The sequence below is a fragment of the Typopeltis vanoorti genome, chromosome 14, assembly GCF_054136105.1.
Source record: "Typopeltis vanoorti isolate ZY-2024b chromosome 14, IOZ_Tvanoo_1.0, whole genome shotgun sequence".
Taxonomy (NCBI): domain Eukaryota; kingdom Metazoa; phylum Arthropoda; class Arachnida; order Uropygi; family Thelyphonidae; genus Typopeltis; species Typopeltis vanoorti.
The window spans coordinates 39,076,396-39,104,269 of NC_143562.1; the positions used below are offsets into that span (position 1 = coordinate 39,076,396).

The 27,874-nt window shown below is 36.4% G+C and overlaps 1 protein-coding gene across 3 annotated transcripts in view; it reads right to left on the reverse strand.

The window, feature by feature from the left end:
- LOC150099381 (phosphatidylinositol-binding clathrin assembly protein LAP-like) overlaps positions 1 to 27,874 on the reverse strand; it is a 289,787-nt gene that overhangs the window by 21,487 nt on the left and 240,426 nt on the right. For 2 of the 3 annotated variants that reach the window (XM_090404459.1, XM_090404458.1), the window contains one exon: positions 4,434 to 4,532. The exons of the other annotated variant lie outside the window; for it this stretch is intronic. In XM_090404459.1, coding sequence (XP_090260585.1) covers positions 4,434 to 4,532 — 99 coding nt within the window. The remainder of the gene's footprint in view (positions 1 to 4,433; positions 4,533 to 27,874) is intronic. 3 annotated transcript variants of the gene reach the window in all.

Genomic DNA, 27,874 nt, shown 5'->3' on the forward strand with positions numbered 1-27,874 from the left:
GGAGCATGCAATATAGCTTGTGACATGAATAGGCCATAATAAATTTAGTTTAATCCTTTATCCAAGTGTGAGCAAAGAAAGTTTGCACCTGAAAATATCTTCAGGACTGGGGTAAGGTAGTACAACACCAGGCAACTCGCAGCAAAGGTGGAGCAAGCCAAACATCACTCCTATCTCAGTATCTCCCATAATGCAAAACACATCTCCTTGCAGATATGTATAATGTTATGCATTAAGGGAAGGGCCACCACCCAGACTAGTTTCGAAGTGGAAAATAAACTTTCGACATGAATAGGCATTTGGCTGATTGACAGGTATTGTAAAGTGATGTACAGATGTGCTGAATCAATGAGGAAGACCAGTGGTCTATCACAGGGTTCTGCTCTTGGATAACTGCTGTAAACAGCAAGTTAAACTTGCAGATTAATGACATTAGGATGCACTGGAGAGGAATGTCCAATTAAATGCTCATGATGCATTTAATTAGACATTATAAAGAACAAATCTGATAAAGAATCCTTGTAGGCTGATTTGAACCGACTCGTTAACATTTTCCATAAGGAAAATGTTAACGAGCGTCAGTTTAATATTGCAAAATTTCCCCAACATGTTGCTTTGTGATATCAAGTGTGCCTGCAAAAAGTCAGAGTTCTAAAAAATAAAGGATCAGTAGTATTGAGTGAATGAAAACATTGATGTAAACAGAATCAGTCTAGGAGAACAGCCTTTAAAACCAGGACTTCAGTCAAAGAGAAAAAAGACAGAAAAAAAGGAGCCAAATAGCTTTTCCCATATAAAGTACAATTATGTTTAAGATATATGTAGAATTTGTTCTTTGTTATTGTCTTAATGGACAAGTCTATTGTATTTAAAGTTGGTAAAGTAAATTCACTAATGAAAGGAAAACTTTTATTCTAGCGAGAAAGGATTTTTGATAGAGAACTTTTCATGTTCAGGCCACTGCTTTCAAAATGTGTACAGTGCACCCTCAAGGAGGGACTAATTTTAAAAGATCATTGTGGTTTGTATATGATTCTTATATGCTGAAAAGGGGTGGGGTATGAATTATCTCATTAGATTTGATTTTAAAGCCAAGTTTGTTGCAATCCAGTCTAATCAATATAAAAATATACTAGTGATAAAGAAAAGAAAAGGACTAGTCATATGAAGTGTTAATTTCATTGTGGCTTAATATTTTTAATTGTAATTTATTTGTATCAAGATTTTGTTGCATTATTCTACAAATGTACGAGGAGGGGGGTCTTAACTTGATGCATGCATTTTCTAGTTATGGATGATGCCACTAGGCATTGTGAGCATGCAGTTTTCTGCACCAATCTGGCAAGTAGCATCATCCTGTGCGAACTGGTTTATTGTTCTGGCTGTTTTCTGATCACATGGAACAGAGAGTGTGCATGAAATTTTGTTTTCTTTTGGGTAAAACTGCATGATAGTGTGCAATGAAAATGGCCAGAAATGTGGAGTATGAGATTGGTTGCTGCACCACAACAATGCCCCAACCCACACTGCCTTGTCTGCCCAACGATTCTTGATGAAAAACAACATGGCAGTTGTTTCCCACCCTCCCTATTTGCCTGATCTCTCTCTCTCCATGTGAATTTTTTTTATTCCCATGGATAAAAAAACCATGAAAGGGTATGATTTGTTGATGTGGAAAAGTGAAAGAAAGTTACAGGGTGTCATAAACAGTATTCCAGTTGAACAGTTCCAGAATTGTTTCCAGCAGTGGAAAACACATTGGGACAAGTGCATTGACTCACATGCAGAGTACTTTGAAGGAGACTAGAATATGGTATTATAAACTTTAATAAAATTTTTTTTAAAAATAATTCCAGTTATTTCTGGGTACCCCCTCATATATATACAGTGCTTCCAAAAGAAATTTTTATATATACTATTACCCATGCATAAACTTGTTTAAACTTGTGTTGGTTAGACATGATACCAAAGAAATTTAATGGTTATTCACAATACAGAAGTAAAAAAAAACCGAATCATTTTATTTCAGTATTTCACCTAACAGTAAATGAGGCATTGTTATGGAAAATAATATGGAAGACAAAGTAATTTGAGTAAAAACACCGAACATCAAGCAAGCATTCAGTTATTTAGATTATATCTCCTGAGCACAGTCAAATACAGACTTTTTTTTTTTTTTTTTTTAATACAGAATTAGTCTCCTAAATGTTCGGAAGATTTTTTTTAACCCCCCCCCCCCCCCAATCCTAATACATAAACAGACTGAATAGCATTTGCAATTGGCAACTACATCTGTTAGCTCACGGAATGAGACCAAGACTATCAAATGTTAATCCAGCACCAACAAAAAAAAAAACTAATTTCACTACAAGCATTTATATCAATCATCAAATGACATTTTTGTATAATTCTTTATTTCCATATAATAATAATTATAATATAATACAATTTTTTATTTTACTTAGGCTTAAAGTGAAATGTCTAACTTTATCAACTTATTAAAACTAAGTTTTTAATTAACATAACTGTAGTAATGTTTTTGCCATTTATGCCATTATTATTTATTTATTTTTTAGTACATTGTAATACTGTAGCTATAGTTGACCAATGAAATTTTTTCTGCAGATTCACTTTAATTGCCAGCTTAGTTAAACATCTGTTTTATAACAGAGTGCAAATACTAATGTGGCATAGATATTTGTGAGTCTTTAGACAGTAGATTTTTCACTATCTCATGAGCTACCATCACTTACTGGAAGTCTGAAATGGCCTGCAAAAATACCATTATCTGGTCCAGAGTATGATTCCTTGATTATCTAATACTTATTCCACTGATGGCTAATTGTTCTCCAGACTTGAACCTTTCATGGATGGCATCTATTAAATAAGTTATTGATAAAATTTTCTCATTAAAATATTTGTTTTAGGGTTCCTCCCTTTTTACATTTACCGCCCACAAAAAAAAAAAAAACAGTAACATCGAGTTACATAAGTCAATCAAATGTAAATGATGAAGCGTGACAAATCATTGCTACCTGTTGGGTAATTTTTTTTCTTATACAAAGCACAGCTGAAGTTTTAAGACCAATATTACCATTGCATTCAGCAGGCCACATCTGTTGGCTGACACTTGAAATATCTGTAGTGAACCTTCAACTATCATATGACCAAGTATCAGTAGCCTGTGTTCAGCAGTTGTTAATGCATGTTTCGTGAGCAAAAGTTTTTGTGTTGTAACTGACACAATGGAGCAGCAGAGAGTCAAATTAAAGTTCGGTGTAAAGGCCAATAAAATTGCTGTAGAAACACTCAAAATGATATAAAATGCATATGAAAGTAAAGCATTGGGTTGTACTAATGTGTACAGATGGTGCAGTCACTTCCATGAGAGAAGGGAGGCTATGAAAGATGATGCCAGAAGCAGTTATCCTTCAACAGCATGTACAGATGAAGATGCTGAATCTGTTCATTGCCTATAAGATGAGGACCACAACATGTCTCTTAAAATGATTGCACAAATGTTAAATATCAGTAAAGAGACTGCATGCTGAATAGTAGATGATTTAGGAAAAAGAAAGGTGTGTGCAAAATTTTCCTCACTCCCTGATGATAGAGCAGAAACAGGATCAGGTTGCTTTGCATCAAGACCTCTTAAAAATGGCAGAAGATGAGCCTTTTTGGAACAAAATTGTTACTGGTGGCGAAATGTGTTTGCCATATTTTCATGTGATTCTGCGATGAAGTGAGGGAAAAATTCACCAAAACCTAAGAAACAGTGTTTTCAAAAATCTCAAGTGAAAATGATGCTCATAGTTTTTCAACACAGAGAAGGAATTATTCATCCCAAGCTTGTCCCTGATGGTCAAAAGGTAAATTGTGGAATTTTATAAAGATGTTTTCCATTGCTACAAAGAATGAATTGAGTGAGATCAGCATTGCACCAATCCAATTATTGGTTAGTGCTTCATGACAATGAATCTTCACACAACAATTCAGTTGTGAAGCAAATTATGACAAGCAGGAAAGTCACTGCCCTTCACCACCCATCAAATTTTGCTCCAGCTGATTATTTTCTTTTTCCAAAATTGAAATGTTTGTTAAAAGGCAGTAATTTCCAAACACTAAACAAGATTCAGAGTGCAGTTACAAGGGAGCCAAATAGCATTTCAAAGAGTTTCTGGATGGCCTCAGCAAATTGTCTGAATATGTAAACAAGTGCATCAATCAAGGAAGAGTTTACTTTGAAGTTTAATCTAAAATTAGCATGGTATATTTATTGTTTTAATTGTCAAAACTTTTGAGCTGTACCTTGTATAAATCTTCAAGTGCTTAAATGTTAATAAGGTTTTTTTATTATTATTATTTTTTAATGTTATGCAGATATACCAGCTTTGCAACATGATAAGGTATTAGAAATATAGAATATTTCTTACCCCATGTTGAGACTGGGAAACCATTCCGGGAACTACAGGACTGTATCCATATGGTGGTGCTCCTACAACCCCAGGTGCCCACTGACTAGCTCCAATTCCCTACATAATGAATACAAAATCCTTATAGCTGTAGTAACTATTATAGTGATTCTGTTACAATGTATTTTTTTTTAGTGTGTATAAATTTAAAAAAAAAAATCTTGTCAGTAAATGAAAGCACTAATAAATCAGCATGATTCTGATAAGAGCAGTTTAAATATATAGTAAAACTAAATAAAATTTGTAAGCACAAAAACGAAGAACCACATAGCATGATGTATTGAAAACCTACTCTAGGCTATCCTTACTTAAAATTTTAAGCCATTATTAAAAGGGAGGATAAGAAATATCCATTTATTTTATATATAATGCAAGCAAAGAATGTTTACAATGGGAAACTTTGTAAACATTCTTTTGTTTACAAAGAATGCACTATCAATCACTTAGAAGTGATTGATAATCTTCTTGAGAAGTTGGCTTGATATTTTCACTTAACATGAAATTTCAATAGTTCTGAAAGCTCATATTTCATAAGTGAAATATGAGACTATTAATAAATGTGTAAAATGTTTATAATGAAGAAAAGGGCTAGCTAAAAGTCTTCAGAGTCATTAAAACTTATTAATGAATTAAGCTGTTTCAAATGTTTTGAGTTCGTTGCCTGTCTTTAGAGATAAATGATAGTCAAAAGAGTGCTCTCAAGCCAATGGAATATCCTTAATCAATAGTTATGCATAAAAAGCATATATACCACACACACATACACAGAAGAGAAAATTATCAAAGAAACTAATTTTGAGGAGTATGTAACTTCTAAGTTATCACTTAAGACTTAAAGTTTCATATTACAAACACTTCACTTAAAAATAAATATTTATTATTCCCTCCCTTATAATGTTTAATGCCAAGTGATGATACCTTGTAGGCTCTTTTCTTCACTACTTATTATAAGAAGTCATATTTTTAAAGATGCAAAAAACTTTCAAGCTATCAATAATAATTGCAAACATTAATGCAGAATATATATAACCTCAAAGCTACTCTGAGAACTATCAGAAAGCAAATAAATTTACAAGTAGTAGTAAAAATAAGCTCTGTCCTTTTCGTTGTCAGATTTGTTTTTGCTTTTTTTTTTTTTTTTAAAATCTTTTTGTCTCCAGTTCATAAATAAACTAAAATTAATCTTATCTAGTTTAATCTCAAATTAAAAACAACTTGGATTAGTTCTGCTTTCACATTCTTGAATATTAATATCACAAAGTATAACTGTCAAATAAATGAAATGAATATGTTAAGTACTATATATGAAGACTATCTTCAAATGAGACTGTATCTGCATATCATACCTCAGGTAAGAATATGTCTATGTCAGTAAAGTTCTAACTGGTTAGTTTACGGAATTAACAACGCATATAAAGTATATTAATTAAAGGTAACTTTAATGAATAACTTCTATATTTCGGCAACGTCACATTGCCATCTTCAGGAACATAAAGATATGGTATGTGCACTCAGGAACTAACACAAAGCAAATGAGGAAGAAAGCAAGAAACTAATATTGTTCCTAAAGTCCTAATGGTGCCCTCTTGCGGGCTAATTTGGTAGTCTTGGCAGTTGGGCTGAAGTTCTCATAATGAAAGTCTCCCAAATTTGGGGCAGTTTCGTGCACCCAAATTTGTTGAGGTTAGGAACGTTTTTTTAGAGCTGCTGAAGATTCTTTGAATAATCTTTCGTATTTAAACTGTCTGCGATGAATTATTTTTGTTTTCTTCCAACGAATTTTATGGTGGGTATCTAAGGCATGGTCTGCCAGCCCAGAGCGGCTGTACTGGTGAAACCGAATGTAGTCTTGGTGTTCTGCCTGTTTGGCCAAACAGGCAACCTGTCTAACCATATCGCCAACAACGTAAAATTGGATGTAGTCTATGTTCTCACTAAAGCCAAACCTCCAAAATCCAACTTATCCAAAAACGAATATACAGCCCTACAAGAATTGAAAAACAACAAAAAAATAGTAATCACCAAAGCTGACAAGGGAAGCGTCACTGTGGTACTCAATCAAAAAGACTACAAAGGTAAGCTAAATTCTTTAGTACTAGACCGTACTACTTACCTCCCCATTGAATATAATCCGACCAGCTCTCAGATTAGAACTATCCACAGACTCCTTAAGAAAGTCACTTCTTGGCCTGTGGAAGTCACCAACAAACTTAAACCTTATAACTCTAGACCCCCCGATTATATGGACTCCCAAAAATACATAAACAAAATGTGCCATTGCATCCCATAGTGGATGGCATTGATTCCCCCACATATAAATTAGCCAAACATTTAGCCAAAACGCTCACACACTACACTGGCAACACACCATCACACATAAAAAACTCAGCCCACTTTAAAGCTAGTATAGAAAACCTCACACTCAAACACACTGACATAATGGTCAGTTTTGACATCTCCTCCCTATTCACTAATGTCCCACTCAAAGAAACCCTTGAGCTCATCCAAGCCAAGTTTCCTCCCGATATCTCAGCCCTATTTCAGTCCACAATGAACTCAGGCTATTTCGTTTGGTAAGGAAAGTTCTACAAACAGATAGAGGGGACAGCCATGGGTTCACCACTTTCCCCACCCTTGGCTAATTTCTTTATGGAGACATTTGAAGAGAAAGCCTTAAACTCCGTCCCACAAAAACCCACTATTTGGCTTCGTTATGTGGATGATGTGTTTGCTATTTGGCCACATGGCTCAGACACACTCCACTCCTTTCTAACACACTTAAACATCCAACACCCCAGAGTCCAGTTCACCTTAGAAAAAGAGGAAAACAACACCCTACCCTTCCTAGACACTTTAATCACCCACCAGCTTGATGGATCTTTGGTTTTCTCTGTTTACAGAAAACCCACCCACACTGGCAGATACATTCACCAGCAATCACCCCCCCCCCCTCACAACAATATGGGGTGATAAAAACACTATATAACAGGGCAAAATTAATCTGCTCAGATGACAAGGCTCTGACTATTGAACTAAACCACATCCTCAACACTTTCTTAGCCAATGGCTATAACCCCCAAAAAATCCAAAAAATACTAAAACCTGTAAACCACAACCCCCCCCTCCCCAATAAAGATTACACCAAGTCTATCAACATCCCCTACATCCAGGGCACCTCTGAGAAAATAACCAATATCCTCAAAAAAATATGACCTTACTTCCTGTTACAGACCATATAAAAAGTTGGCATCCCTTATCCGCTCTACCAAAGACCAACCACTTCCCCTAGACCTACCTGGTGTATACCAGGTCCCTTGCAGCTGCAAATTGTCCTACTTTGGCCAAACAGGCAGAACAACAAATATCAGGATTTCAGAACACCAAGACTACATCCGGTTTCACCAGTACAGCCGCTCTGGGCTAGCAGACCATGCCTTAGATACCCACTTTAAAATTCGTTGGAAGAAAACAAAAATAATTCATCGCAGCAAGTTTAAATACGAAAGATTATTCAAAGAATCTTCAGCAGCTCTAAAAAACGTTCCTAACCTCAACAAATTCGGGTGCGTGAAACTGCCCCAAATTTGGGAGACTTTCATTATGAGAACTTCAGCCCAACTGCCAAGACTACCAAATTAGCTCGCAAGAGGGCACCATTAGGACTTTAGGAACAATATTAGTTTCTTGCTTTCTTCCTCATTTGCTTTGTGTTAGTTCCTGAGTGTACATACCATATCTTTATGTTCCTGAAGATGGCAATGTGACGTTGCCGAAATATAGAAGTTATTCATTAAAGTTACCTTTAATTAATATACTTTATATGCGGTTAATTCCGTAAACTAATTACCAGTTATGTCTAACCAACGTATAAGTCTTGCTACTAGAGTCAGTAAAGTTCATTGTAGTGATATTGTCATTAGATTTTTATTTGATAACAGTCACTACTTCAAGCTTTCTGGGTCCAAAAATTAAGGATGTAACAATACATTTCATGAAATAGAAAAGTGAAAAAAGTGAGAAAAGTGAAAAGTGAAAACTATGATTCAGAAGTGGATTGATAATAGCAGTATTTTTTTTTTTTTTTCCAGCATGGGTTTGTTAAGGGGGGGGGGGTCATGCTATAGCAATCTGCTTACATATTAAAAGGTGACAAAATTCACTGGATAAAGGAGATGCACATAAAGTGGTATACTTGGATTTTTCAAAGGCCTTTGAGAGACTACCACATGACAAGCTAGTAGCTAAACTGAAACAGATGAGATTAGATAACACTAGTGAGTTCGACAGCTGATTGGCTGTCAGAGCAGGTTGTGTATAGAGGAGTGGTATCCACAAAGAGAAAGGTTACTAGTGAAGTGCCACAGGGATTTGTTTTGAGACCATTATTATTTAACTCTTATGTTAACAACATTGAGACTGGCTTATCTGGAGATGTGCAGCTATTTGCTGACGATGTAAATTTGGGAAGCACTATGAAGAGTAGAGTAGATGTGGCCTTTCAGAAGAATCTTAGCAGAATGGATTGTTGACGATGTAAATTTGGGAAGAACTATGAAGAGTAGAGTAGATGTGGCCTTTCAGAAGAATCTTAGCAGAATGGATCTCAGTTTGATCATGGGAGTAGTGCTGATTATATCTTTTCCAGGGAGGATGATACCAGGGGTGGCCTCTTGTGGGAATGGATACTTGGGAGAAGGGAGACAATGTCAGGTAACACTAAGCTCAGTGGAGTCTAGAAGGGATAATGCTGGATATAGAAACAATGGCATTTATATGCTTTATACTAATGCCAGGAGTATCCGGAATAAGGGAGAGGAATTGGTGGCGCAGATAGCATCAGCCTGGCCAAAAATTGTGATCACTGAGACGTGGTTGACAGAAGGGGATATAACAACAGGAATAGAAGTCGCTGGGTATAGCATTTTTCGTCAGGATAGGAGGGGAAAGCGTGGTGGTGGTGGTGGTGGGGTACTGCTTATGATAAGTGATGACCTATGTCCTCTAAGAGTGGAGAATTTGGAAGGAAGTGAGACAAATGATTTTGAGAGCGTATGGTGTGAGGTAGAGGTAGGCAAGACAGGATATTTAGTGGGGTGTTGCTACAGACCCAGGAGCACAGAGGACGGGGACCAGGAGATATTTAGACAGCTAAGTTTGGCAAGTGTAAGAAGAATGATTGTTATGGGAGATTTTAACTTCAGTAGTAGTATAAATTGGAGAGAGGAAGATGCATGTAGCAATAGGGGAATGGAATTTCTAGAATTCTTGAGGGACAAATGTCTTGGCAACATGTAACAGAGGGAACAAGAGGTTCAAAAGTTTTGGATTTGGTTATAGCATCAGAAGAGTTGATAATAACTGAGTTGACGTCTCTCCCACCAGTTGGAGAGAGTGACCATATGGTGTTGACTTGGAAAATGAATAGACATGCAGGAGTATCAAAGAGACGGGAACTTATGTGGAATTATAAGGCAGGTGATTATAATTGTCTTAGACGTCAACTTTGGGAAGTTTCATGGAGGGAGGAATTGGAAGGCCGGGATATCACTAGTGCATGGGAAATTGTGAAAGAATATTTGTTATCAGCAATAAGTTGTATACCACGAGTGAAGAAGAGGACGCAATTTGGAGTAAAGTGGATGACAAACAATATTAAACAGGAATTGCATGCAAAAAAGAGGCTGTGGAAGAGATATAAGGAGACAGGAGAAGAGAAGATGCATGAAGAATATAAGACACAGGCCGGAAGAGTGACTAGTATGTTAAGGAAGACGAAACTGGAATATGAGAGGAGATTAGCCCTAAGATCCAAAGAAAATCCTAGGGAATTTTTCAGATATGTGACCAGTAGGAGGAGAAATGACTGTGGAAAAATGATATTGTGGGATAAAAATGGGAATAGAGTAACTGATGCAGCGGACATAGTAGAATTGTTCAATGAACACTTTATTGGAGTATTTCATCCTGGAGGAGTCAGTTTTAATGCTAGAGGGATAGGGCAGGTTCAAGGTTTAGAGGTACAGGAGGAGAGAGAGTGTGTTTAAAATACTGAGTACTCTGGATGTCAGTAAAGCTGTGGGACTGGATGGTATTTCACCATGAGTTTTGAGAGAATGTGCTAGGGAACTGACAGTGCCTTTGACCTGGCTTTTCAATGAAAGTCTGGCTGCTGGAAAGGTGCCCATGGAATGGAAGGAAGGTGAGATAGTGCCATTGCACAAGAGTGGTAGCAGACTGGAAGTGTCTAATTATAGACCGCTTTGTGTGTCATCAATAGTTAGTAAGATCTTGGAGAAAGTAGTGAAGGACCGTATATAGCATTGGGCAGATGAGGGTAATGTTATCTGTTAGAGTCAACATGGGTTTCTGAAGGGGTGCTCTTGTTTTAGCAATATGCTAGCCTTTCATGATAAAGTTACAAGAGCATTAGATGAGGGAAAGGCATATACTGCAATTTTCTTAGACTTGGCGAAGGCATTTGACAGGGTGCCACATGATAAGCTGATATTTAAGTTGCAGCACATGGGTCTGGATGTCAAATTGGTCAACTGGATTCAGGATTGGCTGTCTGATAGGTATCAGAGAGTTGTGTATGGTGGAGTAGTTTCCAGGAGGCAGAGGGTTACAAGTGGGGTCCCACAGGACCAGTACTAGGACCTATATTGTTTAACCTTTATATCAATGACATAGCCAGTGGATTGCAGGGGAATATTCAGTTGTTTGCAGATGATGCGAAGCTGGGAAGAATTATTAGTAATAGTGCAGATGTGGTAGCCCTGCAAGAGGATTTAAATAAGCTAGATAGATGGGCAAATGAATGGGGATTTCAGTTTAATGCAGCAAAATGTAAGGTCTTGAGGTTTGGGAAACATCGATGGGATGCTGCATACTCTATGGGAGGAGTTATACTGGAGGAAGTAGGGGAGACAAGAGATCTGGGGTTGATGATTGATAGAAACCAGAAGTTAAGGGGACATATTGCAAAGGTGGTGAAGGTAACACAGAGGATTGCTGCTATTATGAGAAGGACACTGACCTGCAGAGATAAGAGGGTTATCATTCCGTTGTATAATTCCCTGATCAGACCACACTTGGACTATTGTTCTCAGATTTGGTCCCCAGGATTTGAAGGGGATAAATTAACTGTGGAAAGGATACAAAGACGGATGACAAAGATGGTTTCAGGACTGTACAAGGATAGTTATGAGGATCGGCTGAGAGAATGTGGACTGCAGAGTTTGGTGGATAGAAGAAGGAGAGGTGATATGAATGAGACTTTTAAACTGTTGAGAGGTGGTTACAGGGTTGACACTGGGGAGTTCTTTCGCTTGGTTGAACAGTGGGAAGGAGTGATGACAAGAGGCCATCCCTGGAAGTTACGAAAGGAAACTGTGAGCAAGAGGGTAAGGAGTGGTTTCTTTGTGTGGAGGGTGGTTGAGCTGTGGAATGCATTGCCTGATGGAGTGGTGGAAGCGAGAACGGTCAGTGAGTTTAAAGAGTTGTATGATAGACTTTGTGTTTCTCAGGGGGGGACCTCCCCTTGATGAGTCTTGACAGACTACGTCTTAGGAAGGACCTCCCTCGATGAGTCTTTTGACTCCTTGGAGGCCTGAATAATAATAATAATGGAGCTGTCAGTTCAATGTTGCAAAGTACTGAAATTTAGTAGACAAGGTTGGGATGCAGAGTATAAAATTAATGGGAAAATTTTGAAAGAGGTGGAAGAGATGAAAGATCTGAGAGTAATGGTGGACAGCTGTTTAAGGGTCACGCTGCTAAAATTTTAAGATGATCATAAAGGATTATGGCGATAATGCGGAGGACATTTACATGCAGAAAGCAAAGATGTTATGGTTCTCTTATATAAGGCTTTGATCAGGATTGGCCGATTGGCTCATTCCACTGGAATCCAGCTGGTTGCCTGGATTTCAAGAGGATGAGGAAATACTGGAGAGGGTCCAGAGAAGGTTTACTTAGTCTGCATCAGGTCTATGGAATGTCAGATATGAGGAGAATGAGAGAATACAACTTGCAAAACCTTGTGAATAGGAGAGGGAATATGACTGAGATATAAGCTGGTGAGGGGTTGTTACCAGATTATGCAGAGATTTTTCATAGAGTAGAGAGAGAGAGACAAAGGTAGAACAAGAGGCCATCCCTAAAAGCTGTATAAAGAGGGTGAGAGCAGGGAAGTGAGAAGTGAATTCTTTATATGGAGAGTAATTGGTGAGCAGAATGAATTGTGGTGAGTGTGGAAACTGAATCGGTTTGAGACATAGTTCGATAATCTTTTTTGTTTGATAAAGTATGGGATGGATCTCCCACAATGAGTCTTTTGACTCCATGGAGGTCAAATGCTAATAAAATATGGTAGTGCTCATTGGAACAAATGGTTAAATAGTGATAAATACAATATATGAGAAGATATGAAAGGATTGCTGGAAGAAGAAAGAAAGAAGAGCAACAGAATGTGTAGTCTGTTGCTGAGATATGATAGTACTGAGTTAAGAAACAGAGCTATGACAAATGATTATATACAAGCTGTGTAGAAGAAATGGGCAAGTTTTGGATGTGTAGATTGGATATGATGGCAGGAAAGACTTGTATAAAAGGGATGGCCTGCACTTAAATGACATGAATTCAGGAGCCTAGAGAAGTTATTTACTGGGTGAGACCTGATGCAAAAACTCAGGGAAATTAAATCATGATGGGAGAGCTACGGTATGCAAATATGATAATGATTTGAATGTCAAAATAAGCATAGTTATGAATATGGTGAAGGGGGCCTAGACTTTTTTTCAATATAGGTGAGGATGGAAAAGAGAAAATTGTCCAACTGAGCCAAGCAGACTGTGCATGTAATTATAAGAAAAAGCCAGTAAGTAACTGTCTATACAGGAGCATCATGAACAAAGAGGCTGAGTGGGGGAGGGGCTAGTACTAATTAATCAGGTGATTGCATCGTTAGGATAATCTGGTATAGATGTTTGAAACGTTCATTATCACTCATGTTGATGTTTAGTGGAGAAAATATGCCCAAAATTAATAATTACCTAACTAAATTTATTTACCTTATTAGATTACTAAGCTGACATTTTTCTTAGTCACAAAGCTTTTTTATGACTAATATACTAATTATGTGCACACAGGGCACATAATTTGATTGTAAAAGGCAGGTTTTTTCTATAGTCCTAACTGGTGCCCTGTATGGGTGTGATGATGGAATCTCACTAAAGGTCTTCCACATTCTTAGCAATGTGATGCAGCCTCAATCAATGTTCAGATAATTTAACTCACCCATAATGATTACAAATTAGGGCAATTTTGCAATGCATTTCATTGCCCACAGCAACTGAACTGTTAGATCTGTAGCAACACCACACCATATATTTCATCCTGTTAAGCCTCCGTTTTACACCAGATAACCTCAAATCCATGGCTACATTGAGCATTATTGTTTAATGAATTTTTTACCCAAACTGGAGAAAACATGTTTAAAACTAATAAGAGACTAAACTTATTTAGCTAATTAGATTACTAACCCAATATTTTGGCTCGTTTGCCAAGGCATCTTCAGGAGCAAAAAAAAATATACTAAGCATGTACATGCCAGCACACCAGTAGGAAGGAAAATGCAGATCAACCATAAAAGGCTGGCTCCTACAGTCCTAACTGGCCCTCTATGGGCATGGTGATGGAATTTTGCTGAAAGTCTCAAAATGATGGTCTCCCAGATTTTTGCAATGTGATGCAGCCAAATTTAGTTTGGAGAATGTGCATTACTGTTGCAGATTCCAGAAAGGCTGTATTTGCCGGTGTATAAGATGCACTTTTTTTTCTTTGAAAATAGGTCTGAAAAACAGGGTACGTCTTATATGCCGATTCTCAGTTTTTTATTACTTTCATTTCTGGAAATGTTCTCTGTTCCGAGTTACAGGATTTCTTTCTTGCTTCCTTGCGGTGTGTGAGAGCATTCCAATTATGTAGAGTTCAGTGGATGCGCATGCACTGTCATTGATGATCACAGCTGTGTTCCTGTTTGCTTAAACTTTCCAGTTGTTGTCGCAGTTGTTGTGAACAATGATAAATTTCTGTCGTTAAATTTTCTCCAAATTTCTTGGCAAATTATGGCTGAAAAATGTCAGCATTGCTATAATATTGCATACAAGCTACGTGTGATTGTGTATGCTAAAGAACATGGAAACAGGGCTGTAGAGAGGCATTTCAAGCCACCTCAACTGAGAATATGATGTAGAAGAGGTTTCAAGTGTCTCTTTATTTAGCTCTGGAGATGAATTTCTAGGTTTTGACGAAGAAGATTAAAAGGTGGGTACTCTTTCCTAGTTAGATTAGGTATTTGTTGAAAGTAGACCTACTTATTACTTTATATTTGAAATACGGTAAATTCATTATAATATTCAGTGATAATTTTTTTTTCCCTAAAAATGTGTACAAAAAAGGGATGCGTCTTATATGCACCGTCAGATACGTTAATCTGATTTAAATCTGCTTCTGAGGTGAAATGACTGGTTAATTATGCATGTTCCAGAGGTAATTGAGGCATTTTCCTTGATAACTTACTTCCAGAACATGTTGAAATTAACCAGTCATCATTTCAGCTTAAGAAAGAAGTTAACATCCTCAGTCTTGGCCATAACTCCAAAGGAAATACCAAGCCTGCACATTATGGCCAAAACAGAACCAAGCATCTGCATCCCCTATAATATCTGGTTATATGTACCCAACATTTTAAAATCTGCAAAGCTTCCAAAAGGAAATTTGCCCTATGCTAAACTAACCACACTCAAAAACTACACCGAAACTAGAACATCATCATCACCAAAGATATAAGGGTGATGCTATGATGTCCTAATCTTAATCAGACAGATTATATGCCTTTTTTTTTGGTTTTGAGAAGTGATTGCTGTTAACTTGTTTATAATTTTTTATATTTTTATTTATTTTTAAATTAATTAATGATACCAACATCTATTCCAATGTTTCTGAACTCTAATAGTGTTTCCTTCTACTGGACAGCTGCAACCGAGACATATTATACGCATGCTGAACAACTTGTTCTTGTATTCAGAATTTAAGTGTTAGTTTTTCTGTTTTCTCCCTGAAAGAAGCTCATGCCATATTGAGCAAAATATATAGGAGTAAAAGTATATTTAGTTTTCTTTTACATGTGTGAAGCCATTATTCAAAAAAAATAAAAATAAATAAAAAAATAGTATGAAAGGAAAAGGAGCAAAATATTGAGCAAAATATATAGGAGTAAAAGTATATTTAGTTTTCTTTTACATGTGTGAAGCCATTATTCAAAAAAAATAAAAATAAATAAAAAAATAGTATGAAAGGAAAAGGAGTAGCCGTAGTATTCAACACTAAATACAAGGCTAATCTTCTTGAATGGCAAGCAGTCTCGAGTAGTGATATGGACAAATATCAGAATGGGGAACTGGACAATGAGACTTATTTGTGCCTATGGTTCCATAGAAGGCTCTACTAAAGTAGAAGTGGAAGAATTTTTTGAGAGGCTCTAGAGAAAGCTACTGACACAATGAAAAAGGAAAAGTTGTTCCTTGTTGGGGATCTAAATAGCAGAGTACGAAGTGATTATGAGACATACAAAAATATTTTAGGAAATTTGGAGAAAAGAGCAAAGCTAATAATAATGGCAAATATTTGTTGGATTTCTGCTCAGGACATGGACTGGTTATTACTAACACCATGTTCCAACATAAAAATGTGCACAAATTCACATGGAGAGAAGAGGCTAGGAATAAGAAAAGTCTCATTGACTATGTTATTGTTGATAGTGATGTTTTCTCCCTGGTGCAGGACACTAGAGTATACAGAGGATTTGAAATTGGAAGTGATCACTATTTAGTCTTGAGCAGGATAAAATTGAATTTCATATTGAAAAGAATAACATGTAAGAAAGTTTTAAAGCGAATAAAAGTTGAGCAGCTCTCAGATGTGAACTGTAGACTAAAATACATAAAGATTATTGAAGAAAAAATGAAAGAGTTTGAAAACAGCAACCAAACCTTGGAGATTGAGTGGCAAAACTTGAAGAAAACACTGATTGATTCAGCCAAAGAGGCATGTGGTGAGGTTGTCTGCAAGGATAGAAAAATCAGGACTCCATGGTGGATACAAGAAGTAAAAGAGGCAGTGAAGGAAAAGAAGAAAGCATATCAAAAGTTCCTAGCAAATAAGTCAACTGTTGCTCTTAGAGAATACAGAGACAAATGTAAGATAGCTAAATACTGTGTAAAACTAGCTAAACAAAAGTCATGGGAGGACTTTGGCAAGAACATAGAAAATAAATATCAAGAAGGTGGCAAAATATTCTGGAGGTTGTTGAAGAAGCTTAGGAATGGAGGAAAGAGTGCTGTAAAAGGAATTAGAGATGATAAAGGTGAAATGAAAACAGGAGAAAAAGATATCCTTGAAGTATGGAGTAATTACTTTGAAAAACTGCTAAATGAAACAAGCAGTGATAGCACAGTGGTAACAAACACTCAACAGGCATACAGCCAGGAATACATATCCATACTTGAAGCAGAAAAAGCCATCAAAGGCTTAAAATGTGGAAAGGCAGCGGGAGTAGACGATATTCGACCAGAAATGCTTAAGTATGGTGGTATAAAAGTCTTACAGTGGCTGCACTGCATAGTTCAGAGGGACGAATTACCGATGATTGGAGTAGAGCTCTCATAGTACCCATATATAAAAAGGGAAATAAACTGAATGTGAGAATTACAGAGGTATTTCCATACTGAGTGTTCCTGGTAAGATTTATGTAAGTACACTTGAGAAACTGTTGAGAAGAATTGTGGAAAAAAAAGCTTGGTAAAGAACAAGCTGGATTCAGGCCAAATAGAGGCTGTCAGGATCAGATTTTCACTTTACTACAAATAGTGGAGAAATCATGGCAATATAACAAAGAACTGTGTTTAAGTTTTGTTGATTTGGAAAAGGCATGTGAACAGGTAATACCATATAACTGAACACCATATAACTGTAGCTATTCAAGCTACAGTTATATGGTGTCAATGGGGCATTATATCAAGCAATACTTAGTCTTTATTCGAGTTGTAAATCAGCAGTTAGGATTGAAGGAAGATGGTTTAATGTTAAATCTGGTGATAGACAAGGATGTACATTATCCCCTCTTTTATTCATTAAATATATGGATCATATTATGAAAGAAAGTGGTACTGGACCTGATATCAAAATTGGAGATGTTAATGTCAGCTCTTTGCTTTATGCAGACAATGTTATACTTCTAAATAAATCTGCTACAAGTCTGCAAGATTCCTTGACTAAATTGAATAACTGTTGTAATAGATATGGTATGAAGGTCAGCAATAAAAAGACAAAGACAATGAAAATAGGCAGAATAGTTGAAAATGTCAACTGAATTGTGAACGGAGAACTTGTGGAACAAGTAAAACATTTCAGCTACTTAGGCACAATTTTTAGTGAAGATGGTAAATTAAATATAGAAATAGACAACAGAATCAACAAAACGGGTATGGTAGGAAGTCAATTGAATAAATTCATATGGAATAAGAAAGAAATTAGTCGGAACATTAAATTAGCTGTATACAAGACAGTGTTCAAACCAGTTTTAACTCATGGATCTGAGAGCTGGGTCAGAAGTAAAACACTTGACCAAAAACTAGAGACCACAGATATGCAAGTCCTGAGAAAGATTAAAGGCGTGAACAGATGGCATCAATGTCAATATCATATTAAAAACAAGGATATTAGGAAAGAACTTGACATTGTCAGCATCCAGGAATGCATTAGCAGAGCTAATCTGAGGTGGTATGGTCACTTAAACAGAATGGGCGATGAAAGATTAGCAAAACAAGTGTTCTCTGCCAGGTTAGCAGATTGATATGGTACAAAGTGCCTTAGATGATAGAAATATAAGATGTGATAATGGTGGAGTCTTGACAAGTAACAGACTGATTTGGAGGAAAATTGTAGATAGGGAGTTAGTAATGATGTAAATTTTTCATGTAGTACTATCATATCCTGTACACCCCTTGAGGGGTATGGCAGGAATTTGATGATGAAGGTGGAGATAAGAACAAGGGGGCATTCATGGAAGTAATGTTATGTGGAAGAAAGTTAAGTTATGAAGAAAGGAGTCAGAGTTAGATTTTTCTCTCATAGAGTACTGAGTGAGTGGAACCACTTACCTCTTGTAGTTCTATGCATCTAGTGTGAATGAGTTTAAGGGATGATGTTACAACTGGTGTGAGATGTATAGCCTCCCTCTAAGAGTCCTTAACTATTTTGTTTCCCACACATCTATAGTGATCAAGCTTAAAAGAAGTTTTAACTACTTATGCTTTCAGACAGACTTTGAAACTATCTGATCTTCCAACTTTAAAAGATGATCTCTCTCTCTTTTTAAATGATACTGTTCACTCTGAGCTGTACTGTTAATAAGCTACAATACAAAATATAAATGTCATTGATGAATTTCATTTCCTCTAACATTATGCATGTATAAAACTTTTGTTTATTTAGTCTAAACTGTTCAAGTTTAAAAACAAAAGTGAATTTGGTTAATAATTTTTAGCCTTTCCTATATGATATTACATGTACAGTTCAATATTGAGAGCTGTGCTCCAATGTGTATTTGGATGGACACCAACAAAACAGACAAAAGTTCACATAGGATAACATTAACAAAAAATTTTTCATAGACTTTCTGAAAAGCATTAGAAATAATTATTTTATGATAAATATATTTCTCAAAAATGTATACTTTTTTCTCCTTTTTTTTTTTTTTTTTTATTAAATACTTGACTCTTTTGCACTTTGGCAAGAGATCCAGTTTGGACAAACTATTTCCTAAATTCAGCTGGCAAAGATTCAAAAGTCATGATTTTAATCTTAAAGGCCAGAAGAAGAGATTCCTCTATTTTTAGATCAAATTACTTAAGGTAATTTGATCCGTTTGCTCTTAGTACTGTCATCAGCAAAGTTGTAGACCAAAATGCAAACAACAAATTTTGGTACTTCTCAAAGTCATTTTGAAGATTGCAACAAACTGTACTTATTAACTATGTAAAGGATGTTATATATCCATTTAGATCTTAAAGCCTATGGTTAGTCACAGAGGGATTTTTTCCCCTCTATGACTAAACTTTGACCAGAACCGAACGATTCAAAACAGCTGTCAGAGCAGTGAAATCTAAATGATAATAAAAGGCAAATATATGGACTCATGGGCTGAGCTCATTAGTAAAAACCAAGATGACCGCATACCAAAGGTTTGCGAGTCAAACGCTCTCAGGAAAATTTTATCTGAACTTTAAGATCTAAATGAATATATAATATCCTCTACATATATATATTTATTTTTTTTTGCCAGAATGAAGCCTTTTGGTCTTTATTTTATAGCATATTTATTAAATTTGTTATCTTACCAATTAAAAGTATATTTTAATCATACTCCTAATTATGTTTAACAAAAGAATAAAATGGTAATTTAAAGAAGATTGATAAACTATCTGAATTTAATAGTCATTAGTGTTATGTACAAACTAGATTATGTACACTGGTTTTGTGCACTGAGAACCAGTGCCTTCTTCAGAGGGTAGATTATGAAAGGACTAAAAATGAAAACTTGATAAAATGTCAAAACAGAAACAAAGCAAGGTATCAGAGATGCATAGCATATACTAGTTGTCTCTTGGGAAGTTTTTTATTTATTTTTTTATGCAACACCTACACACGAAAGGTTATAAACTTATAGTATACTGTACTGTGGACAGGTAAAAAATTTTTTCTCCCTTATTTTTATTAATTTTATATTTTTTGTATTTATTTATTTTTGTACATAATTTGGAAACCCTGCTTTAGAGATAAACATTGAACTTCTAAAGAGCCACGTCAGGCCTCCAACAAGAAGGGTGGTGGTCTCCCACATGAAAAATTGTTGGAAAAAATTGAATTCTAGTATACTGAGAGATCTAATTAAATGATTTCCAGATGTCATTTAAAATGAGATGCCGAGGGAGTCTTGTAGGTGAATGACCACAGTAGATTCCTTGGTTCACCATAAAGGAAAGTTGTCCTGCAGATAGGGCACTGTGGTTATATCCCAATTGACAGTGTGATATGTGGCAGATGTGCCAGCCCAGATTTTTCTTTTCTGCATTTTAACACCTTATTTCGCCTTGCAGAAGTCCAGCCCCCACATCTGAGGTATTAGCTCATGTGCAAGGCAGAAATGGCAAGAAGTAGAGGGGGAGGAGGCTCTGCAGGGCGAAGCAAAGTGGGAACTTTGAGGGCCCGAGCCTATATGGTAGCTGTGAAAGCCTGTAGAGAACCCTGAAAATTGCTGGCTAACGGAAGCTCTAGCACACCCAATTCCATGAAGAGCATCTGTTTTGATCAGAAACATACTACTGCATCTAGGGTAGCTAACATGTCGAGAACTGCAGTCCGGGATCTCTATGAGAAATATGCTACCACTCAGGAAAAATAATTGGGTTCCATTTTGGAAAGATCATAATATCAAATGCTATGATCACCAAAAGAGATATTATCAATGAACGGTTAAAACAAAATAATACAGAAAAAACAGAAAGAAGATAATAGCATTTACTCAAAAAAAATTGAAGATGAAATTTCAAACTGTAAACAAGAAAAGTGGGAAGAATTTTGCAATAGACTACATTCAAGAAAAGACTCAACACTGGAATATCAGATTATTAAATATTTAAACCAACACTTCCAGATACTGATCACTCTTTAAACACAATCTCCTCAGGAATTAATACAGCAGAAACAAACAAACAGATGGCAGATATGCTAGCCAAACATTACTCCAAAGTAAGCAAACTGAAATATAACAAAAAAGGCAAAAGGAACATGAAAATTGCAAAACATCTGCTAATACAATCCAGAACTATCCTTCGAAAAAAGACATTTTCCCAGCACTTCACGACAAAATTAGAAACAGCAATTAGTCAAATTGACCTCGACAAATCGCCTGGAATTGATCTTATCTTTGGACATATGATTAAAAACATGGGATAAAAAGACAAAACTGCCTTCTGAAGATATTTAATACTTCCTGGAATATAGGTAAAGAGCCAAAAATCTGAAAAACATCAGTCATAATACCATTCTAAAATCTAAACAAAAACTCAAGTGACTGTAAAAGCTAGACCAATAGCTCTGACTATAGTATTCTCTGTAAACTAAACAAAAGAATAATACATACTACACTTATGAATTGGCTCTTAGAAAATAAGAAGATCAACTTCTACCAAACTTCATGCAGGTCTCATCACAGCACAGAAGAGCAATTATTTTTTCTCGGCCAATCAATCATAGATGGCTTCCAAGAAAAAACACCAAAGAAAACAATAGCCATCTTCTTGGTTCTTTACAGCTGCCTTCGATCATATATGGAGAAAAAAGTTAATAAAAATTGCATACAATATCTGAATAAGGGAGAAAACACATTAATTTGGATTTCAGACTTCATGAAAGGAAGATAAATAAAGTCAATGGAATTTATTCCAACACGTACCAAACTTGGGCTGGAGTCTTACAGGGTTGTTTTAAGTCCACCCTTATTTCTCATTTATATGAACAATATTCATCCTCACATTCATAAATGATACAAAAATAGCATGCTTTGCAGATGATATAGCAATCTGACACACAAGCAGTAATCTTCAACAATCTGAAAAAAGTCCTAAATAAATCAATGCAAGGCTCAGAAAGATAGGCAATGGAACTTAAATTAGATAAATCTGGAAGATACAAAATTGAGTATCTTCTTAACTGATAGAAAAAATAGACATAACCCCCAAATTAAAATATATATAATACCAAAATTTAAAAAAAAAAAAAATAGTCTCCAAAATACTTAGGCCTAACTCTAGACACTGAACTGAGATTTACAACTCATATTACAAATATATCTAATAAAGCTCTTAAAAAGCTTAATATCATCAAAAGCCTTTGTGGAACAATGTGGGGTGCAAAACCAAAGGCACTCAAAACTACATATACAGCACTCATATGGCCCACTATGGAATATGCCTCATCCATCTGGGCTCCAGCTTCTACTAGCTTAAAAGAAAAACTTGATAGAGTACAATCAAGAGCAGCAAAAGTTATTATAGGTGCAGTCTCATCCACAAATAATTTAAAAGCTCAACAAGAGCATGGACTTCACATACTAGAAGAAAGAAAAAAAACTCTCCACAGTTAAATTAACTAACAGAATCAGGAGCCAACAACAGAACCACATCTCACTCAGGACTTCTCATGCCTGGACATGAAAATCTAGACTAAAGAGATCATCTACTTTGCAATATGATCGTGAAATTAGAAAACAGACTGACTTAGAGCACTTGTCTATCGAAGGAAGTAAGGAGGCATTCTTTCCCATTATACTATCAAAAAAAAATGCAATGATCAACTTAAATCTTCTAGAACCTTGTTTAAAAAAGGATCCACAGCATGAAAATAAAAGAAAAGGACTTGACACTATACATCACTGAAATAAACTAAACCATGTCATCGCCTACATTGATGGATCATCTGATGAAGCACTTAATGAAGGAGAAGCAGGAGTTTTATTAATTCTACCTGGAGGCAAGGAAACAAATCAAATCAACAGCTGGAAAAATAGCTTCAAACTTCACTTGTGAATTAACAGCCATACCTGCAGCTCTAAAATTCTCTCTTTCTAATCCAGTATTAAACATTACAGAAGGAATAACCATCTTCAGTGCCTCAAAAATTTGCACTTGAAGCATTAAAAAAATGGAAAAACAAAACTCACACAGGAAATTCATGAACATCCAACAACTTTAAATTTGAAAAATAAAAATTGTACACTGCAATGGATACCAGCCCATGTAAATATTGAAGGTAATGAGAGCAGAGATGCAAGATACTCACCTCAAAAATTACTATCACTAACTGATGGTAATTCTGTCACAAAAGTAAGATTGTTAAAACAAACTATCAAGAAGTATGAAATCAGTGAAATTAACGAAAATAGAGAAATAACCACAATCATCTTAGGATAGAACATTTTAATGGCATGAAAAATTCAGCAGGATAGTACTAGAAGCTATGAAATATCTGTCCAGGAGTCTAACTACCACCTGTCCATATCTATTCTTGTCCAGCAATTTTTGCTGCTCTACAGAAAATTGACAATAACCCTATAGAAAAGCTCTATTCCATCAAAGTTCAGATTGCCAAAGCAGTTCTACAGGCTCACAATCATATCTAGAAGCTCTTCAACGGAATCGACAACGACACCTTATTTCAAAACTTCTGCTTATCTGATTATGTAATTTAAATCCCCAAAAACATGAAATTCTATAAATATCCAGAAGTCAGTAGAAGAGGTTGCCATCTTTCAGAGATTTAAAAGGCAAGGCAAGGCTATGGACAGTTTGGATAGGTTTGTAAGCAACCCTGATATCATGCACTTTCGAGTAGAGCAGGAGGGAAGAAAGACTTCTTCCATTTCTGATTCAGAGTATTAAAACACTCTGGATCAGAGATGTTGAAAGTTTTTTTCACTTTGTTTATATGGGAAATTATGATTTTTGCATTGCTTCAACAGTGGTATCTCTTCTGAGTCTGGCTCCCACTGATGAGACCTCATGTACATAATAAATATCACAGACATTACAGAAGCTAAAGAAATGCAAGTATACAGTAAATCTGTGCAATTTTTTTTTTTTTTTTTTTTGTTCCAGCCAATACCAAGAAGTTAATAAGGAATTTCTTTAACTATTAAAGAAGTATAAAGGCTTTAGGATTCCAGTGTTAAAATTCTGCAATTTAAGCAATACAGCATCAAAAATCCATAAAATGTTGCAGACTAATTGCACATATGCAAACCTTTTCCAGTATTACCTAAGTTTTCATCTCTCCCTATTTGAAGTAAATTATTATAAAGGTCCAAAAGCTGAGATTGTTCCTGAATGCTTAACTCTAAGAATGCTATGGCATTCTTTCAATTAATAAATGTAAAACCTAGAAATCTTTAACATCTTTTTGCCACAAATCCCGACAGTAGAGTAATGACAATAATCTTTGTTTCATAACTTACTGAAGTTCCAAGGATATCCTAACAAGAGCAATCTTGCTTGGAGAATTGCATATGGTCACCTTCCAGCAAATGCCATCAAATGGAGATACTTGAACATCAGAAATCCAATCTGTGACATCTGTTACCAATTGGAAACAGTAGAATGTGCATTCTATACCTGCCCTCTTGCCCTGCATATTTGGAACAGATTATGTAATGTGTTGGGCATTCCATTACTTACAACAGAACAATCTACACCCACCAGTTCAGTCTCGTGTCCTTTGACACTGCAAGGGTGCCAACTGGGAGGACCTCTGGGAATTCTTTGCCTCCTTCCCATGGTCTGACTACTTCAATTCTTCTGATCCAAACATCTGCTCAGACTGAATAACAGAAATCATCCCCATAGGAATGAAGGCTTTCATCCACTATTCCAGTCCAAGCTCTCAGCCACCATCCAAGTCTTGGTTCTCAAAAAAGTGTGCCAATGCTGTAAAAGAAAAACTCTGCTTACCACAATTGGCTTAAAACCAAAACTCCAGTTACCCGCTCTGCCTATACTGCACCCACAACAGTTTAAAATAATCATCACCAGGTCCAAATGCAGCAAACTCACCTCCTGTCAAAATGGCAGTCACTCCTTCTGGTCCCTTGTCAAGGTCACCGGGTGCAACTTCTTCCCACCAAGGTTTCCACTGTTCTCACATCCAGATGGTACTGTAGTCATCTCATCAAAAGACAAGGGCTAACTTACTTGCATCACTCATCTCTTCCAATTCTTGCATTGATGACCTAGTCAAAGTTCCTTCCACTCCACCAAGAATGACTCCTTTCATGTCTCCCATAGCCTTCAGACAAAAAGAAATCCAAAAATCCTTAAACTGAACACAAAGCATGTGGTCCTGATGTATCCCACCTATTGTGTTAAAAAATTGTCCCCCAGAACTAACACCTATCTTGTATCGCCTCTTCAACTGGCATCTACCCAACAACATGGAAACAGGTCCACATCCAGCCCATCCCAAAGAAGGGTGATAAAAGTCAACCAACAAGATACCATCCAATTGCTCTCACTTTTATGGAGAATGTCATCAACAACTAACTCTTGAACCATCTAGAGACATACCATCTGATCAGTGACCAGCAATTTGGATTCCACCACTCACAATCTACAGCTGGTCTTCTTGCTTCCACCACCCACCCACCTATGGACTCAAGCCATGGAGAAATTTAGAGAAACTCACATGGTTGCCCTCAACATTTCAAAAGGCATTTGATTGGGTTTGGCAAAGGGGCCTACTCAAACTACCATCCTATGGTCTGCCTCCAAGAATGACTGTCCTCTGTAATTATGAGGGTGCAGTACCCCAGGGTTATGTTCTTTCACCCACTCTCTTCCTCTTGTATATAAATGACCTGCTTTATATACAATCCAAAAGTTATGGATAGGCTTCCAATCCTATCCATAACTTTTGCTGAAGACAGTACACTCCATTCCTCCTTTTCATTTGACAAACCTGTTAGTGCTCAAATATAAGAATTTTCAAGATCTACCATGACCAGGGACCTGAACTTAGATCCCCTAGCTATATCCCAGTGGGGCAAGGACAACCATGTAAACTTCAAGGCTATGAAAACTCAGTTCTGTCTGATCTCGCTCAAGAAAGAGCTTGCATCTCTCCCTTTACCTTCAGTAACACAATAATATCCAAGCGTGTGCAGATTTCTCTTCTTGGACTGAATTGCACCTGCCATCTTTCCTGGCACAACCATATTTCAACCATAGCTTCTGCAACTGCCAAAAAACTTGTATTTTTTCATGCAAGACACTACCTCACACCTTTACAGCTGCTAACTTTATACAAAGCTCAAATCCTCTAAAATTGCTCGATTCTATCCAGAAGAGGGCAATCTGGCTAATTGATGATCCCTCTCAGACGTTAAGTTTCTGCCTTGTGCCTCTTCTACAGATACCTTCATGAACAGCACTCTGCTGAATTGGCCACTATTATTCCTCCACTCTCCTGCAAAATCATTAAAACAAGAGCTAATGCTAACCAACACTCTTTTACAGTCCATCTTAAAACTTACTGAATTAACTTCACTGCCTGTTCTTTTATTCCATCCACTTTTGTCCTTTGGAACAGGTCTCTCCCACTCTGCCTTCCCAAAAGATTACAACCCTCAGATGTTCAAGCAAAATGTGAACAGACTCTTCCTCCTTTTTTCCATTCCTCTTTTCCACACATGGCACTAGTCTGCTATAGGTCTTGTGGCTTTTCATGTGTGGACCAATTATTAAAAAAATAATAATAAATAAATAAAACTGTTCTGTTTTTTTATAGTATCTCCACCAGAGAGCAATGGGAAGAGAATTTTGATTTTTATAATTAATGAATTAAAATACCATTTATGGAAAATTAGGAAAAAACACGAATCCGAAAACTAGCAATATGACATTCAAATGCTTTACAATATTGTATTGTGGAAATTTTATTGTTCAGTCAGACAATTTTTATATTTAGAAAGAAGCATTCTAAATAATAGCAAATTTTTGAGATGGTGTAGACCAGCCACATTATACGACATTTACCAAGGGGAGATAAAATTGTCTATTTTTTTACTATGAGAGGTTTTTTTTTAAGTGGTTCCATCCTCTTAGTTCACTGTGGTCTTATGGTCATTTGTAGGGATGACTGGAGAGCAATCTCAGGCAGAGAGGGCCAACTCAAGCCTTAAATAAGGCTAACCATCTAGGTATCAGTCATCACTTTAGTTTCAATTGGTCATCTGGCTTTTCAGCTGCATGAGACTGGTGAAAAGAAAGAAATGACAGCTTTTGGCTATATGATGATATAGAAGAGCTGAGGCCTTTTTTTAAATTTTTTTTTTCTCTCTCTCTCATTCTGTCCATGTCTTTCAGCTAACATTTTCTTTCCGTATAGAGAGTAGGTGAGGCCATTTTAGCCCTATCTAAACTTCTTTCTGTCTGTCTATCCATCTGTCTTTTCTTTCTCCTAATACAGGCTCTCTTGCACCCCTATACTAACTATTGTAGGCCCTTTAATTCACCTCAATAAACTGGTCAAAACTGATTTGGGTAGTGGCCCTTCCCATAATGAATAGCATTATGCATGTCCATAAGGGAGTGCTTTGCAAGATGAGATACTAAGGCAATTGATCTGAAGTCATTAGCCTCTATATAGAAATATCCTAATATATGCCCAGAGATGCAAAACTCTACAACACTTCTACACACGGCAAAAGGAGAAGAATCCATTCCAATAAC